This window comes from Aegilops tauschii, chromosome 5 (assembly GCF_002575655.3).
Source record: "Aegilops tauschii subsp. strangulata cultivar AL8/78 chromosome 5, Aet v6.0, whole genome shotgun sequence".
Lineage (NCBI taxonomy): Eukaryota > Viridiplantae > Streptophyta > Magnoliopsida > Poales > Poaceae > Aegilops > Aegilops tauschii.
Window position 1 is genome coordinate 34,168,920 of NC_053039.3, and position 17,342 is coordinate 34,186,261.

At 48.1% G+C, this 17,342-nt stretch overlaps 1 protein-coding gene across 1 annotated transcript; it reads left to right on the plus strand.

Annotated features, from left to right (window-relative positions):
• Window positions 1-575: 575 nt before the first annotated feature.
• LOC109753950 (uncharacterized mitochondrial protein AtMg00820-like) lies at window positions 576-899 on the plus strand. Its single transcript, XM_020312872.1, has one exon. It carries the CDS (start codon window positions 576-578, stop codon window positions 897-899), a length of 324 nt encoding a protein of 107 aa, XP_020168461.1.
• The last annotated feature ends 16,443 nt before the right edge of the window (window positions 900-17,342 follow it).

The window sequence follows — 17,342 nt, forward strand, 5'->3', positions numbered from 1 at the left end:
TCGGGTGTTTGTTGTTATCCCAGCACTGCCTCCACTACACCACACAAACTCGCTCCTCGGTCCGTAGCATGTATCTTCCTAGGCTACCCCCCTAACACCAAAGGTTACCGGTGCTACGACCCCGTCTCCCACCGCGTGTACACCTCCTGACACGTGTACTTTGATGAGCAGGTTTTTCCTTTTCATCAGGTACCGCCTTCTGCAGCAGACTCGACGCTCCATGATGGTGTCTCGGATGCGGACCCGGTGCAGCCCCCGGCGCGGCTCCCGCTGGCTCCTCCCGGTGCGGCCTCGGCGCGCCTCCCCGCGGAGGGCCCCTCTGCTGCGGCCCCCGCCGCGGGCCCCTCCGCCACGGACCCGACTGCACGCCCCCCGGCGCGGCCCTGCTTGGCCGCGGGTGACCCTTCGGCTACCACCACGCCGGGTGGCGCGGCTGGCTCTGCCCCGGCCGGCGCTACCTCCCCGGCTGGTCCCGCCGCTTCGGCCGGTTCCGGTCCCGCTGTGACGCCGGGCGCGAGGGACTCTTCACCACCCCGTCCGTTTCTCCCGCCGCAGCCGACCCGCCTTCCGCCGGCATGATGACACGGTCTCGCGCCGGTATCCACTGCCCCAGCACGCGCTACGCTGCTGATGAGTACGCGTGCGTGGTGTCGACATCATCCTCTCCACCGTCGCCCATCCCCTCGTCCGCACGCGCCGCTCTCCGTGATCCACATTGGCTCGCCGCGATGCGGGAGGAGTTTGATGCGTTGCAGCGCAACTGCACGTGGCATCTTGTGCCGCGAACCCCTCACGCCAACGTCATCAGTGGCAAATGGGTGTTTCGTCACAAGACCAACCCCGCCGGTTCTCTCGAGCGCTACAAGGCTCGTTGGGTGGTGCGCGGCTTCCGCCAGTGAAAGTGCTAGTTATCGACTAGAGGGGGGTGAATAGGCAATTTTTATGAAAGTCTTCAAAACATGGGAGTTTCGAAGACAAACAATAGAAATGAACCTATTGACATGCAGCGAAAGGTAGACTACACTAGACAAGCCATAGTCAAGCAAGTATGAAGCTAAACCATGAAGACTATTAGCAGCTAGGTAGTAGGATCAGGATGGAAGATAGTACGAAGCCAATCAGAACAAGTAGTCACATAGTGAAGTCAGACAGAAAATGTAAACATGCAATGACTTCAGGAAGACAAACGGTAAGTAAAGAAGAGTGAGAGATAGAACCAGTAGCTTGGAGAGGACAATGATTTGTTCGACCAGTTCCAGTTGCTGTGACAACTGTACGTCTGGTTGGGGAGGCTGACATTCAACTCAGAAGACCGCGTCTTCACCTTATTCCCCTTGAGCTAAGGAGACCTAGTCCCCTCCCAATCACTCTGGTAAGTCTTCAAGGTAGACTTCCAAACCTTCACAGACTTCGTTCACCCGCAATCCACAATGACTCTTGGATGCTCAGAACGCGACGTCTAACCGGCTAGAGGATTCACAGTCCTCAAGTGTAACAAGTCTTCAGGTCACGCAGACAGAAAGACTTCAGTGATGCCAAACACTCTTTGGGCTCTGGGTGTTTTGGGCTTTGTCCTCGCAAGGATTTCTCTCTCTCAAAAGCTTCGGAGGTGGGTTGCTCTCAAACGACAAAAGCCGTGCACTAACTCTGAGCAGCCACCAATTTATGGTGTAGGGGGTGGGCTATTTATAGCACTAGGCAACCCGACCTGATTTGTCCGAAATGACCCTGGGTCATTAAGGAACTGACACATGTTCCAACGGTCAGATTTCAAACACACGCGGCAGCTTGACTTGGGCTACAAGTAAAGCTGACTCATCCAACTCTGGATAAGATTTGCTCTCATTGTCTTCGCTCGAAGACATAGGATTTGGTTGAGCATCACTACAGTCACTCTGACTTTGTTCACTTGGACCCCACTTAACAGTGCGTTGGTTCCTATGACTCAACAAAGAAGAAAAGGAAACTACAAAACAACTATGTCTTTGTTGGGGCTCGTAGCAGAATTTTAAAATTTTCTACGCATCACCAAGATCCATCTATGGAGTATACTAGCAACGAGGGGAAAGGAGTGCATCTACATACCCTTGTAGATCACGAGCGGAAGCGTTCCAATGAACGTGGTTGATGGAGTCGTACTCGCCGTGATCCAAATCACCGCTGATCGAGTGCCGAACGGACGGCACCTCCGCGTTCAACACACGTACGGTGCAGCGACGTCTCCTCCTTCTTGATCCAGCAAGGGGAAAGGAGAGGTTGATGGAGATCCAGCAGCACGACAGGGCTTCGCCGAGCTTCTGCGAGAGGGAGAGGTGTTGCAGGGGAGGAGGGAGGCGCCCAAGGCTGTTGTGTTGCTGCCCTCCCCCCTTTATATAGGCCCCCCCTGGGAGGGGGGGGGGGGCGCCGGCCAAGACCCATCTACATGGGGGGGGGCGGCGGCCAAGGGGAAGGGGGGGTGGCTTCCCCCCCAAGTCAAGTGGGCCGCCCCCCCACCCTAGGGTTTCCAACCCTAGGCGCAGGGGGAGGCCCATGGGGGGCGCTCCAGCCCACTAAGGGCTGGTTCTCTTCCCACTTCAGCCCATGGGGCCCTCCGGGATAGGTGGCCCCACCCGGTGGACCCCCGGGACCCTTCCAGTGGTCCCGGTAAAATACCGATAACCCCCGAAACTTTCCCGGTGGCCAAAACTGGACTTCCTATATATAATTCTTCACCTCCGGACCATTCCGGAACTCCTCGTGACATCCGGGATCTCATCCGGGACTCCGAACAACTTTCGGGTTACCGCATACTAATATCTCTATAACCCTAGCGTCACCGAACCTTAAGTGTGTAGACCCTACGGGTTCGGGAGACATGCAGACATGACCGAGACGCCTCTCCGGTCAATAACCAACAGCGGGATCTGGATACCCATGTTGGCTCCCACATGTTCCACGATGATCTCATCGGATGAACCACGATGTCGAGGATTCAATCAATCCCGTATAGTATTCCCTTTGTCAATCGGTATGTTACTTGCCCGAGATTCGATTGTCGGTATCCCAATACCTTGTTCAATCTCGTTACCGGCAAGTCTCTTTACTCGTACCGTAATGCATGATCCCGTGACTAACTCCTTAGTCACAATGAGCTCATTATGATGATGCATTACCGAGTGGGCCCAGAGATACCTCTCCGTCACACGGAGTGACAAATCCCAGTCTCGATCCGTGCCAACCCAACAGACACTTTCGGAGATACCCGTAGTGTACCTTTATAGTCACCCAGTTACGTTGTGACGTTTGGCACACCCAAAGCACTCCTACGGTATCCGGGAGTTGCACGATCTCGTGGTCTAAGGAAAAGATACTTGACATTGGAAAAGCTCTAGCAAACGAACTACACGATCTTTGAGCTATGCTTAGGATTGGGTCTTGTCCATCACATCATTCTCCTAGTGATGTGATCTCTTTATCAACGACATCCAATGTCCATAGTCAGGAAACCATGACTATCTATTGATCAACGAGCTAGTCAACTAGAGGCTTACTAGGGACACGTTGTGGTCTATGTATTCACACATGTATTACGATTTCCGGATAACACAATTATAGCATGAACAATAGACAATTACCATGAACAAAGAAATATAATAATAACCATTTATTATTGCCTCTAGGGCATATTTTCAACAGTCTCCCACTTGCACTAGAGTCAATAATCTAGTTACATTGTGATGAATCGAACACCCATTGCGTCCTGGTGTTGATCATGTTTTGCTCTAGGGAGAGGTTTAGTCAACGGATCTGCTACATTCAGGTCCGTATGTATTTTACAAATATCTATGTCTCCATTTTGAACACTTTCACGAATGGAGTTGAAGCGACGCTTGATATGCCTGGTCTTCCTGTGAAACCTGGGCTCCTTCGCAAGGGCAATAGCTCCAGTGTTGTCACAGAAGAGAGTCATCGGGCCCGACGCATTGGGAATCACCCCTAGGTCGGTAATGAACTCCTTCATCCAGACTGCTTCCTGTGCTGCCTCCGAGGCTGCCATGTACTCTGCTTCACATGTAGATCCCGCCACGACGCTTTGCTTGCAACTGCACCAGCTTACTGCTCCTCCATTCAAAATATACACGTATCCGGTTTGTGACTTCGAGTCATCCAGATCTGTGTCGAAGCTAGCATCGACGTAACCCTTTACGACGAGCTCTTCGTCACCTCCATAAACGAGAAACATATCCTTAGTCCTCTTTAGGTACTTCAGGATATTCTTGACCGCTGTCCAGTGTTCCATGCCGGGATTACTTTGGTACCTTCCTACCAAACTTACGGCAAGGTTTACATCAGGTCTGGTACACAGCATGGCATACATAATAGACCCTATGGCTGAGGCATAGGGGATGACACTCATCTTTTCTCTATCTTCTGCCATGGTCGGGCATTGAGCCGTGCTCAATTGCACACCTTGCAATACCGGCAAGAACCCCTTCTTGGACTGATCCATATTGAACTTCTTCAATATCTTGTCGAGGTATGTACTCTGTGAAAGACCAATGAGGCGTCTTGATCTATCTCTATAGATCTTGATGCCTAATATATAAGCAACTTCTCCAAGGTCCTTCGTTGAAAAACACTTATTCAAATAGGCCTTTATACTTTCCAAGAATTCTATATCATTTCCCATCAATAGTATGTCATCCACATATAATATGAGAAATGCTACAGAGCTGCCACTCACTTTCTTGTAAACTCAGGCTTCTCCATAAGTATGTGTAAACCCAAACGCTTTGATCATCTCATCAAAGCGAATGTTCCAACTCCGAGATGCTTGCACCAGCCCATAAATTGAGCGCTGGAGCTTGCATACTTTGTTAGCATTCTTAGGATCGACAAAACCTTCCGGCTGCATCATATACAATTCTTCCTTAAGGAATGCCGTTTTGACGTCCATCTGCCATATCTCATAATCATAGTATGCGGCAATTGCTAACATGATTCGGACGGACTTCAGCTTCGCTACGGGTGAGAAAGTCTCATCGTAGTCAACCCCTTGAACCTGTCGATAACCCTTAGCGACAAGTCAAGCCTTATAGATGGTCACATTACCATCAGCGTCTGTCTTCTTCTTAAAGATCCATTTGTTTTCTATGGCTCACCGATCATCGGGAAAGTCAGTCAAAGTCCATACTTCGTTTTCATACATGGATCCTATCTCGGATTTCATGGCTTCTAGCCATTTGTCGGAATCCGGGCCCGCCATCGCTTCTTCATAGTTCGAAGGTTCACCGTTGTCTAACAACATGATTTCCAGGACAGGGTTACCGTACCACTCTGGTGCGGAACGTGTCCTTGTGGACCTACGAAGTTCAGCAGTAACTTGATCCGAAGCTTCATGATCATCATCATTAACTTCCTCCCCAGTCGGTGTAGGCACCACAGGGACATCTTCCCGCGCTGTGCTACTTTCCGGTTCGGAAGGGGTGACTATCACCTCATCAAGTTCCACTTTCCTCCCACTTAATTCTTTCGAGAGAAACTCTTTCTCCAGAAAGGACCCATTCTTGGCAACAAAGATCTTGCCTTCGGATATGAGGTAGAAGGTATACCCAATAGTTTCCTTAGGGTATCCTATGAAGATGCATTTTTCCGACTTGGGTTCGAGCTTTTCAGGTTGAAGTTTCTTGACATAAGCATCGCATCCCCAAACTTTTAGAAACGACAGCTTAGGTTTCTTCCCAAACCATAATTCATACGATGTCATCTCAACGGATTTCGACGGAGCCCTATTTAAAGTGAATGCGGCAGTCTCTAAAGCATAGCCCCAAAATGAGAGCGGTAGATCGGTAAGAGACATCATAGATCGCACCATATCCAATAGAGTGCGATTACGACATTCGGACACACCGTTTCGCTGCGGTGTTCCAGGCGGCGTGAGTTGTGAAACGATTCCACATTTCCTTCAGTGCGTACCAAATTCATGACTTAAATATTCTCCACCACGATCTGATCGTAAGAACTTTATTTTCCTGTCACGTTGATTCTCAACCTCACTCTGAAATTCCTTGAACTTTTCAAAGGTTTCAGACTTGTGTTTCATTAGGTAGACATACCCATATCTACTTAAATCATCAGTGAGAGTGAGAACATAACGATATCCTCCGCGAGCCTCTACACTCATTGGACCGCACACATCGGTATGTATGATTTCCAATAAGTTGGTTGCTCGCTCCATTGTTCCGGAGAACGGAGTCTTGGTCATCTTACCCATGAGGCATGGTTCGCACGTGTCAAATGATTCGTAATCAAGAGACTCCAAAAGTCCATCTGCATGGAGCTTCTTCATGCGCTTGACACCAATGTGACCAAGGCGGCAGTGCCACAAGTATGTGGGACTATCGTTATCAACTTTACATCTTTTGGTATTCACACTATGAATATGTGTAACATCACGTTCGAGATTCATCAAGAATAAACCATTGACCAGCGGGGCATGACCATAAAACATATCTCTCATATAAATAGAACAACCATTATTCTCAGGTTTAAATGAGTAGCCATCTCGAATTAAACGGGATCCTGATACAATGTTCATGCTCAAAGCTGGCACTAAATAACAATTATTGAGGATTAAAACTAATCCCGTAGGTAAATGCAGAGGTAGCGTGCCGACGGCGATCACATCGACCTTGGAACCATTCCCGACGCGCATCGTCACCTCGTCCTTCGCCAGTCTCCGTTTATTCCGCAGCTCCTGTTTTGAGTTACAAATATGAGCAACCGCACCGGTATCAAATACCCAGGAGCTACTACGAGTACTGGTAAGGTACACATCAATTACATGTATATCACATATACCTTTGGTGTTGCCGGCCTTCTTGTCCGCTAAGTATTTGGGGCAGTTCCGCTTCCAGTGACCACTTCCCTTGCAATAAAAGCACTCAGTCTCAGGCTTGGGTCCATTCTTTGGCTTCTTCCCGGCAACTGGCTTACCGGGCGCGGCAACTCCCTTGCCGTCCTTCTTGAAGTTCTTCTTACCCTTGCCCTTCTTGAACTTAGTGGTTTTATTCACCATCAACACTTGATGTTCTTTTCTGATTTCCACCTCCGCTGATTTCAGCATTGAATATACCTCGGGAATGGTCTTTTCCATCCCCTGCATATTGAAGTTCATCACAAAGCTCTTGTAGCTTGGTGGAAGCGACTGAAGGATTCTGTCAATGACCGCGTCATCCGGGAGATTAACTCCCAGCTGAGACAAGCGGTTGTGCAACCCAGACATTCTGAGTATGTGCTCACTAACAGAACTATTTTCCTCCATCTTACAGCTGAAGAACTTGTCGGAGACTTCATATCTCTCGACCCGGGCATGAGCTTGGAAAACCATTTTCAGCTCTTCGAACATCTCATATGCTCCATGCTTCTCAAAACGCTTTTGGAGCCCCGGTTCTAAGCTGTAAAGCATGCCGCACTGAACGAGGGAGTAATCATCAGCACGTGATTGCCAAGCGTTCTTAACGTCTTGGTTCTCTGGGATTGGTGCTTCACCTAGTGGTGCTTCTAGGACATAATATTTCTTGGCAGCTATGAGGATGATCCTCAGGTTCCGGACCCAGTCCGTATAGTTTCTGCCATCATCTTTCAGCTTGGTTTTCTCTAGGAACGCGTTGAAGTTGAGGACAACGTGGGCCATTTGATCTACAAGACATATTGTAAAGATTTTAGACTAAGTTCATGATAATTAAGTTCATATAATCAAATTATTCAATGAACTCCCACTCAGATAGACATCCCTCTAGTCATCTAAGTGAAACATGATCCGAGTTAACTAGGCCGTGTCCGATCATCACGTGAGACGGACTAGTCAAGATCGGTGAACATCTCCATGTTGATCGTATCTTCTATACGACTCATGCTCGACCTTTCGGTCCTCTGTGTTCCGAGGCCATGTGTGTACATGCTAGGCTCGTCAAGTCAACATAAGTGTATTGCGTGTGTTCCGAGGCCATGTCTGTACATGCTAGGCTCATCAACACCCGTTGTATGTGAACGTTAGAATCTATCACACCTGATCATCACGTGGTGCTTCGAAACAACGAACCTTCGCAACGGTGCACAGTTAGGGGGAACACTTTCTTGAAATTATTATAAGGGATCATCTTACTTACTACCATCGTTCTAAGCAAATAAGATGCAAAAACATGATAAACATCACATGCAATCAAATAGTGACATGATATGGCCAATATCATTTTGCTCCTTTGATCTCCATCTTCGGGGCACCATGATCATCTTCGTCACCGGCATGACACCATGATCTCCATCATCATGATCTCCATCATTGTGTCTTTATGAAGTTGTCACGCCAATGATTACTTCTACTTCTATGGCTAACGCGTTTAGCAATAAAGTAAAGTAATTTACATGGCGTTATTCAATGACACGCAGGTCATACAAAATAATAAAGAAAACTCCTATGGCTCCTGCCGGTTGTCATACTCATCGACATGCAAGTCGTGATTCCTATTACAAGAATATGATCAATCTCATACATCACATATATCATTCATCACATCTTCTGGCCATATCACATCACATAGCACATGCTGCAAAAACAAGTTAGACGTCCTCTAATTGTTGTTGCAAGTTTTTACGTGGCTTGTTTAGGTTTCTAGCAAGAACGTTTCTTACCTACGTAAAACCACAACGTGATATGCCAATTTCTATTTACCCTTCATAAGGACCCTTTTCATCGAATCCGTTCCGACTAAAGTAGGAGAGACAGACACCCGCTAGCCACCTTATGCAACTAGTGCATGTCAGTCGGTGGGACCTGTCTCACGTAAGCGTACGTGTAAGGTCGGTCCGGGCCGCTTCATCCCACAATACCGCCGAAACAAGATAAGACTAGTAGCGGCAAGAAGAATTGGCAACATCTACGCCCACAACTACTTTGTGTTCTACTCGTGCATAGTAACTACGCATAGGCCTGGCTCATGATGCCACTGTTGGGGCTCGTAGCAGAATTTTAAAATTTTCTACGCATCACCAAGATCCATCTATGGAGTATACTAGCAACAAGGGGAAAGGAGTGCATCTACATACCCTTGTAGATCGCGAGCGGAAGCGTTCCAATGAACGTGGTTGATGGAGTCGTACTCGCCGTGATCCAAATCACCGATGACCGAGTGCCGAACGGACGGCACCTCCGCGTTCAACACACGTATGGTGCAGCGACGTCTCCTCCTTCTTTATCCAGCAAGGGGAAAGGAGAGGTTGATGGATATCCAGCAGCACGACGGCGTGGTGGTGGATGTAGCGGGATCTCGGCAGGGCTTCGCCGAGCTTGTGCGAGAGGGAGAGGTGTTGCAGGCGAGGAGGGAGGCGCCCAAGGCTGTTGTGTTGCTGCCCTCCCTCCCCCCTTCATATAGGCCCCCCCTGGGAGGGGGGGCGCCGGCCAAGACCCATCTACATGGGGGGGGGGGGGCGGCGGCCAAGGGGAAGGGGGGGGTGGCTTCCCCCCCAAGTCAAGTGGGGCGCCCCCCACCCATGGGGGGCGCCCCAGCCCACTAAGGGCTGGTTCCCTTCCCACTTCAGCCCATGGGGCCCTCCGGGATAGGTGGCCCCACCCGGTGGACCCCCGGGACCCTTCCGGTGGTCCCGGTACAATACCGATAACCCCCGAAACTTTCCCGGTGGCCAAAACTGGACTTCCTATATATAATTCTTCACCTCCGGACCATTCCGGAACTCCTCGTGACATCCGGGATCTCATCCGGGACTCCGAACAACTTTCGGGTTTCCGCATACTCATATCTCTACAACCCTAGCGTCACCGAACCTTAAGTGTGTAGACCCTACGGGTTCGGGAGACATGCAGACATGACCGAGATGCCTCTCCGGTCAATAACCAACAGCGGGATCTGGATACCCATGTTGGCTGCCACATGTTCCACGATGATCTCATCGGATGAACCACGATGTCGAGGATTCAATCAATCCCGTATACTATTCCCTTTGTCAATCGGTATGTTACTTGCCCGAGATTCGATCGTCGGTATCCCAATACCTTGTTCAATCTCGTTACCGGCAAGTCTCTTTACTCGTACCGTAATGCATGATCCCGTGACTAACTCCTTAGTCACAATGAGCTCATTATGATGATGCATTACCGAGTGGGCCCAGAGATACCTCTCCGTCACACGGAGTGACAAATCCCAGTCTCGATCCGTGCCAACCCAACAGACACTTTCGGAGATACCCGTAGTGTACCTTTATAGTCACCCAGTTACGTTGTGACGTTTGGCACACCCAAAGCACTCCTACGGTATCCGGGAGTTGCACGATCTCATGGTCTAAGGAAAAGATACTTGACATTGGAAAAGCTCTAGCAAACGAACTACACGATCTTTGAGCTATGCTTAGGATTGGGTCTTGTCCATCACATCATTCTCCTAATGAAGTGATCCCGTTATCAACGACATCCAATGTCCATAGTCAGGAAACCATGACTATGTATTGATCAACGAGCTAGTCAACTAGAGTCTTACTAGGGACACGTTGTGGTCTATGTATTCACACATGTATTACAATTTCCGGATAACACAATTATAGCATGAACAATAGACAATTACCATGAACAAAGAAATATAATAATAACCATTTATTATTGCCTCTAGGGCATATTTCCAACAGTCTTCGCATCCCATAGTCTTCACGTGAATGTCTTCTCGAGTCATAATCTTCAATGTGAATATCTTCACATACCACCATTGGCTTAAATGTCTTCACACATTTTTAGGGGTCATCTCCGGTAGGTAAACCGAATCAATGAGGGACTACTACCTGTGTTATCCTGCAAATGTCACAAACACATTAGTCCCTCAACCAGGTTTGTCGTCAATACTCCAAAACCAACTAGGAGTGGCACTAGATGCACTTACAATCTCCCCCTTTTTGATGATTGATGACAAACTGGTTGAAGTTTTCAACGGGGATAAAAGTATGTGAAATTGTAGAGGAATACGACATTGTCTTCATAAGTAGCAAAAGGCTCCCCCTGAAGATGTGCATATAAGTATTTTGCTTTTGGAATGCAAATGCACATGGCAGGTTGTACTTGTGGAGATCCTGTTCAACTTATGAAGACAATTCATCATCCATGAAAAGATATTACGTAGATAATGACATGCAAAACGAAAAATGGACGTCTGCAATATGACTTCGTGCGGCATTTATCATCGCATCACATAATAGCATAACAAGCAGCAGGCGACCATTAAGTTTAAGTGTTACAACTCAAGGTACCAAATGTTTCAAAAGCGAGAGTTGTAAGCACTTGCCAAAAAATATAGTAACCACCTACATATGGACCCGCTCTAAGACTATCAACTCATATGCTTCTACCCCTTTTGTCAGTAATGACCAAAAAGGTTTGAAGACATAGAGCTTCTACTCGTTCCCAGAAGTAGAAGGTGAAGCAGCAGGGTCGATGTTGAGGTTCGGTGGTGCAGAAGAACTTGGTGCAGTGTCGACACGCGGCGATGCAGGAGATGGAGAAGTGACATCTTCTTCATCCTCAATGATTCTGGCGTTCACAGTAGCTGCGGAAGATGAGTATTCAGAGTCTTCAAGAGATGGAGTCCGACGAGAGCTGCATTCCTAGGAGGCGTTGAATCAAACTTGAATCTTTCTGAGAAGCCATCCGCTCTAAGATCATCTTCAGAGCTTATCAGTGTCAGACCCTTCCATGTCCGCCGACAGGTTTCATGAGTGACAAAGGCATTCTTGGTGGCAAGGTTGCGAATGCGGTTAACATCCACCAAGAGGCTTTGCATTTGGCGCTTCAGCCAGTCATGATGCTTATCTTGTTTCTGATGCAGGGCGACGAGAAGCTCTCGGTCATTGAGAACACGAGATCGCTTCCGAGGCCTTTGAGCAATAGTGCTTTCAGTGGCTTCAGTATGGGCACGGTGCGGTGCACGTGTATTGCCGGCCAATGGATAAGCATGAGTATTGGGTATATGATGACTTGGAATTGGCTGAGAGAAGCTTTGATGATCAGCGTTGTGAAGATAAAGCGGCTCCTTTGTGGGCTTAGGGTAAATGGCATCCACAGACAGATCAACCTCTGGCAAGAAGACAAGGTGGTTTCGTGCAGAGGGTTGATAGTTGGTAGTAGCATGAATCTTGATAAGGCGCATTACCCAGGGAGCATAGAACTTCAGTCCAAAGATGTCGGAGCCTGATGCAGCAAGTTGACGTATGAAGAAGTCTTGAGCATTGAAGCATTTGCCATTGAGAATATAGAAGACCAATGTCTTCATTGAACCTTCAAGCTTTGCATCTGGAGAATGTCCTTTGACAGGCCAAAGAGTTCGTCGTATGATGTGGTAGATGGTGCGTGGCAGATACTCAAGGTCTTCAACAAAGAACTCCTTAGGATATTCAGCATCTGGAGGCAAATGCTTCATCATACTGAGCATCTGGCTCATGTCGGGCTCGGACTTCTGAAAAATGCTCTCCAAAGCATCACGGTGAAGCTGACAACCAGGTTCAAACAGATCACCTAGAGTGGGCAAGCCAGTTAGCTCAATGATATCAAGAGCTTTGGCTTCATGATGTACATTGCCTGACATCCACTCAAGGATCCATGTCTTCGGATCCCTGTTATAGCCGCGAATGTGGAGGGTGGCATAGAATTGTAGCAACAGCTCTTCATTCCAGTGTTCCTTGTCCGTGACAAATTGCAAGAGGCCAGCATCTCTGAAGCAATCCAACGCTTCTTCCAAACAAGGCAGGCCAGCTATAGCTTCAGTGTCAAGACGCATATGGGGAAATATGCGCCCTTGATTGTAAAGAATGCAAGAGTAGTAGCTGCGCTGCTGATAGCTCCACAACCAATTAGATGAAATCCTCGGCTTCAAGTATGGGTTCTTGTCGCTATCAAAGAAGGTGTTGTGTGCAATGAAGCCATTTACGTTGAATGATCCTGGCGCAGATGCATTACCTGGAAACCTTGGCAGTCTTGGCTTAGGCTTCTGGACCTGAGGCCTGTGCTCGACATGATAGTAAAATTGTGGACCGGCAGTAGGTGGAGGAACCAGAATGGGCCATCTGACAGTAACCAGCTGACCACGATCATATGCTTGCTCGATGGTGTGTGGCGTTGGAGGCGGTACAGGAGCAGTAGCAGTGGCAGTGGCATTGACTTCAGGCTGCAGATTTGCATCAGGTGCAGCATTGGCTTCAAGTGCATTAACTTCTGGCACCATATTAGCTTCAGGTGCCACATTAGCTTCGGCCATGAGTATGTCATTGGCTTCAGTTGAGTTGTTTGTGGCCGCCTCAGTATTGTTAACCTCCACTTGAGTAGCTAGAGGGTCGGACACGTTCTCCTCGAGAACAACTTCAGGGTTGGACGGGGGTGTAGCAACACGTGCTTCTTCATCTCTTGGCTCTTCTTGTTCATCGACTGATGCAGCCGGAATATCTTCAGCCACTTTGGCTTCAGACTCGGAGATGTTCGCAGTTGGAGAGGCTTCAGGAAATACTTGGCGAGATACTGATTGGTGCTCTTCTCCTTCTGGAACGCTCGAAAGTGTGACTTGTGGACTTGGTCCTTTGCGAAGCTTGCGAAACGCTGGCGACGCTTGTGGAGAGGGAGTAGTCTGGGGCACAAAGTCTTCATCTTCAAGGACCGGAGTGGTGACTTGAGTTGGGGGAGTAGTTGGTGTTTCTTCTTCACGGGGGGATTCTTGAGGGTGATCAGCCCATGAATCATCCTGAGCGATTGGCATCAAAGGACGACCAATGCTGATGAGTTTGCTATTTGTGAGAATAGGCGACGATACCACATTGTGCTCAATCTGAGGAAGGACTTCATCATCTTCTACATTGTCTTGGTGACCAATGTCTTCAGCTGCGGTGGGGTCAACAGCTGGAATCTCTTCAGTTTCAGGGGCCTCTGTGGTAGTAGGCTCATGAACTATTAACTGGCGCTCTCGGTGTTCTGACGCAGGACGAGCAACTGAAATTGGCTCGACGACGAGGGGCTCTATGGGAGCAGCCCGATTCTTCTTTGTCTTTCTCTTCTTCTTGGGGGGTGCATCATCAGTGGTGTTCTTGGACTTGCGCTTTCTGGCTTCGGCTTCTGCTGCCCTGGTTTTCTTCTGTTCTGAAGCCACTGTGGGGACCTTAGGCTTCGAGCCTGTCATGCTGGCAGGGAAGACAATGCAAGGTTCTTCCCGCCTGGGTTCTTCAGCTGGGGCCACAGTAGACTTCTTCTTCTTGGCAGCCATCTTGGGGTTGATGCCAGGACGCCCAAGTGCCTTGCGCTTCTCAGCTTCATTATAAGCTTGAACACATTTGGCAGCAATGAGTTTCATGCGCTCTCGTGAACCTTTGGCTTCGTCACGTTTCTTGTGAAACGCCTCCTTGAGCTCATGCATCATTTGTTTGAAGTTTTGGACGTCAGCCACACTGAGCTTGGCCATATGCTTCTTGAACTGGGCCTTTTCATAGTCAATCTTGTGCTTCAGCTCAACAATTCTCTGAGCTAGAGCCAGCTCAGGAGCAATGGCTCCGTGGACGGAGACGCTGAGGCCAATCGGGAGCTGAAGATCATCAAAGCTGAGGTTTGGACTGTCAAACCATTCATCAATGAACTTGTTCAGGATGTCCACATCGAACAGAGGAAGATCGTTGAAGATTTTCGCTTCTTGCTTGCTCTTTATCAGCAGTTCGAGAGCATCGTCAGCAAGGTCATCGTCACTTGACAGATCAATGGCATCGTTCTCATTTCTCAGAACGGCTGCTGGGGTCAGTGCTTGACTGGTAATTTTCTTAGGCTTCTTCTTCTTCTCAGTCTTGGAGATTCGAGAAAGATCTTTAGAAGGCACACTTGGTGCAGGAGGAGCAGTGGCCAGAGGCTTCGCACGCGAAGCTCTTGGCAGCAGTGGGATTTGAAGCCTTAGACTTCTTCTGCTTCTGCGGCTTAGGAGGAGCAGGTGCTTCATCAGAATCAGCTTCATCTCCAGGCTGATCCACTGTAGCTCTCTGTGCGGCAATGTAGGAGAGGAGACCATCAAAGTTGTTGAAGGGGCCAATTCTGTTTTCATTGGCTTCACGGGTGCCATCTTCCCGAGGTGCGGATGGACCTGGGTTGAAGTCAACTCCAAATGCCTTCTTGTTCTTTACAGCAAAGTCTTTGGCAAACTTGAAGTTGCGCTTGAACAAATCGTCTTCGCGACACCATAGCAGAGAAGATGGGTCAGCATCCTCTGGTTGTGGTCCGTGAACCATGCACGGGTAGAAGCCTTGATCAATGGCTTCGGACTTGGACCTGGGTGGAAGATTTTTGTATAGGATATCTCCCCATGGTCGCTTGATGGCATTCTTCTCAGTGTACTCAGCAGTGAAAAATCTGTACTTAAACCATTCTTCTGCCCAGTATCTTCGAATCCATTGGATTCGATTTTTGCATTCACCATAGGTTTCTTCTAGGTCTGTCTTGTACAGTTCATGCAGATCTGGTGGCAAATCTTTGGATGTATTTCCACGGCGCTGTCTGCCACCCTTCCGAGCTGATTTTTCAATTGCCATGAAGTTCAGACTGAATGGCTTCAAAGCTGTCAAAGGCTTCCGTTTGTTGATCAGACAAGAACTGACTTCAGGAGAATTTATGTGACTCTGTAAGTATTCTGCAAATGAATGCAGACTATGAGAACCAAGGGATTCTCCCACAGACATGTACCTGTGACAGCATTAGAGATGCGAGGGAAGGAGAGAGGTCATATGCATTCTCAGAAGGTTTTGAAGATAAATTCAGTTTAGAAGACATTGACCTCATAGCGCGAAGACATTCACTTATGTGTTGAGAGTTGGTTCCAGAGTTGTACGAATCCAAGAATAGGTACAAGTGAGGAATCTAACTATGTGTGAAGCATAAGTGAATATACTTGGCATAATATGAGATGCACTACAGGATAGATCCAAAATTGTGAAGACAGAAACCACTTTTGGTAAGAAGGATGAATCTATCGGATCAAAAAGACGGTAAAAAGAGAGTTTTAATTTACCACACGATGAACTGCTAGACGGAGCAGAAGAGGAGGCCGACCAGTTCGATCTTCCGTGCCCTATCTTGGTGACAAAAGACACCTACGGCAACGGCGGAGGAGACGAGGTCCGCGGCCGGCGTGAGGACGGCGTTGACGAGGTCGCGACAGCTAAGCGCTTCGTCGCCGGCGTCGTCGCGAGCTAGCGGTGGCGCTAGGGTTTGTCGAGGTGGAGAGGTGGAAGAAAGATTTTGACCGCGACGAGATGTGTATTTGTAAGGAAAGGGACGGCACAGCGCAATTACACAGGTGCCCCTGGCGGTTCACATCTGAGGGACACGTAGCGAACATGCAACACATTGGAAGTTGTTCCATGTGCCCACGTTCTCCTGGACTGTCGGGTGGTCGTTCCGGCTTCTCCGGGTTTTAGGCAAAAAGGATTGAGCATTTAAAACAAATTTAATGATTGTCTCTGCATCTTTTGCTGACAAGGACGCAGAGAAGACATTCGACAGTTTCAATAGAATGCATATGATTTGGATGGACAGAATTTGAGGTAGAAGCATAGAAGCGGTTAGGGTCCGATCACATTCACTTAGATCAAAAGATTCAAGCAAGAAGACATAGCTATAAGTGAATGCTGTAGAGGACAGAACACAATATATGTATATTACAGAGTAAGACCAAATCAACATTGTGAAGATAAACATGTCAATATTGAAGACAAACCAAATGCGAAGACTTTGTTAAAGTAAGGCCAAGAGAAAACACATCAAACAAAAGTTTGGTGGTGGCGTTACCCACCGTATAGGAAGTATTAGACCCAGACACGACGCACAATTATCGTGGCGCTCCGAAGTCAAATTCCGCATTAATGTATTCACACTCAGAGTGTAAGTCTTCATTGATTGAAGATATACATTACTTCGTGTGTTGCACATCTAAGTCATCAACATGCATAAGTGTTAGGATGTGTGCCTAATCACATGACATTTGAGGATTCCAAGATATTTAGCTCACACCGCAACTTGCAAAACCTTTTGTCATCCAAGGGCTTTGTGAAGATATCTGCCAATTGCTCTTCAGTGTTGACGTGAATGATATCAATATCTTCCTTCATAACATGATCTCTGAGAAAGTGATGACGAATTTCAATGTGCTTTGTCTTCGAGTGCTGAACTGGGTTGTTGGCAATCTTGATGGCGCTTTCATTGTCGCAGTAGAGTGGTACTTGCTTCAGATGGATGCCATAGTCCTTGAGTGTTTGCTTCATCCATAGAAGCTGAGCGCAGCAAGACCCAG

Coding starts and splice junctions, on each gene's coding strand:
- LOC109753950 (XM_020312872.1), top strand. CDS start 576: ATGATGACACGGTCTCGCGCCGGTATCCACTGCCCCAGCACGCGCTAC.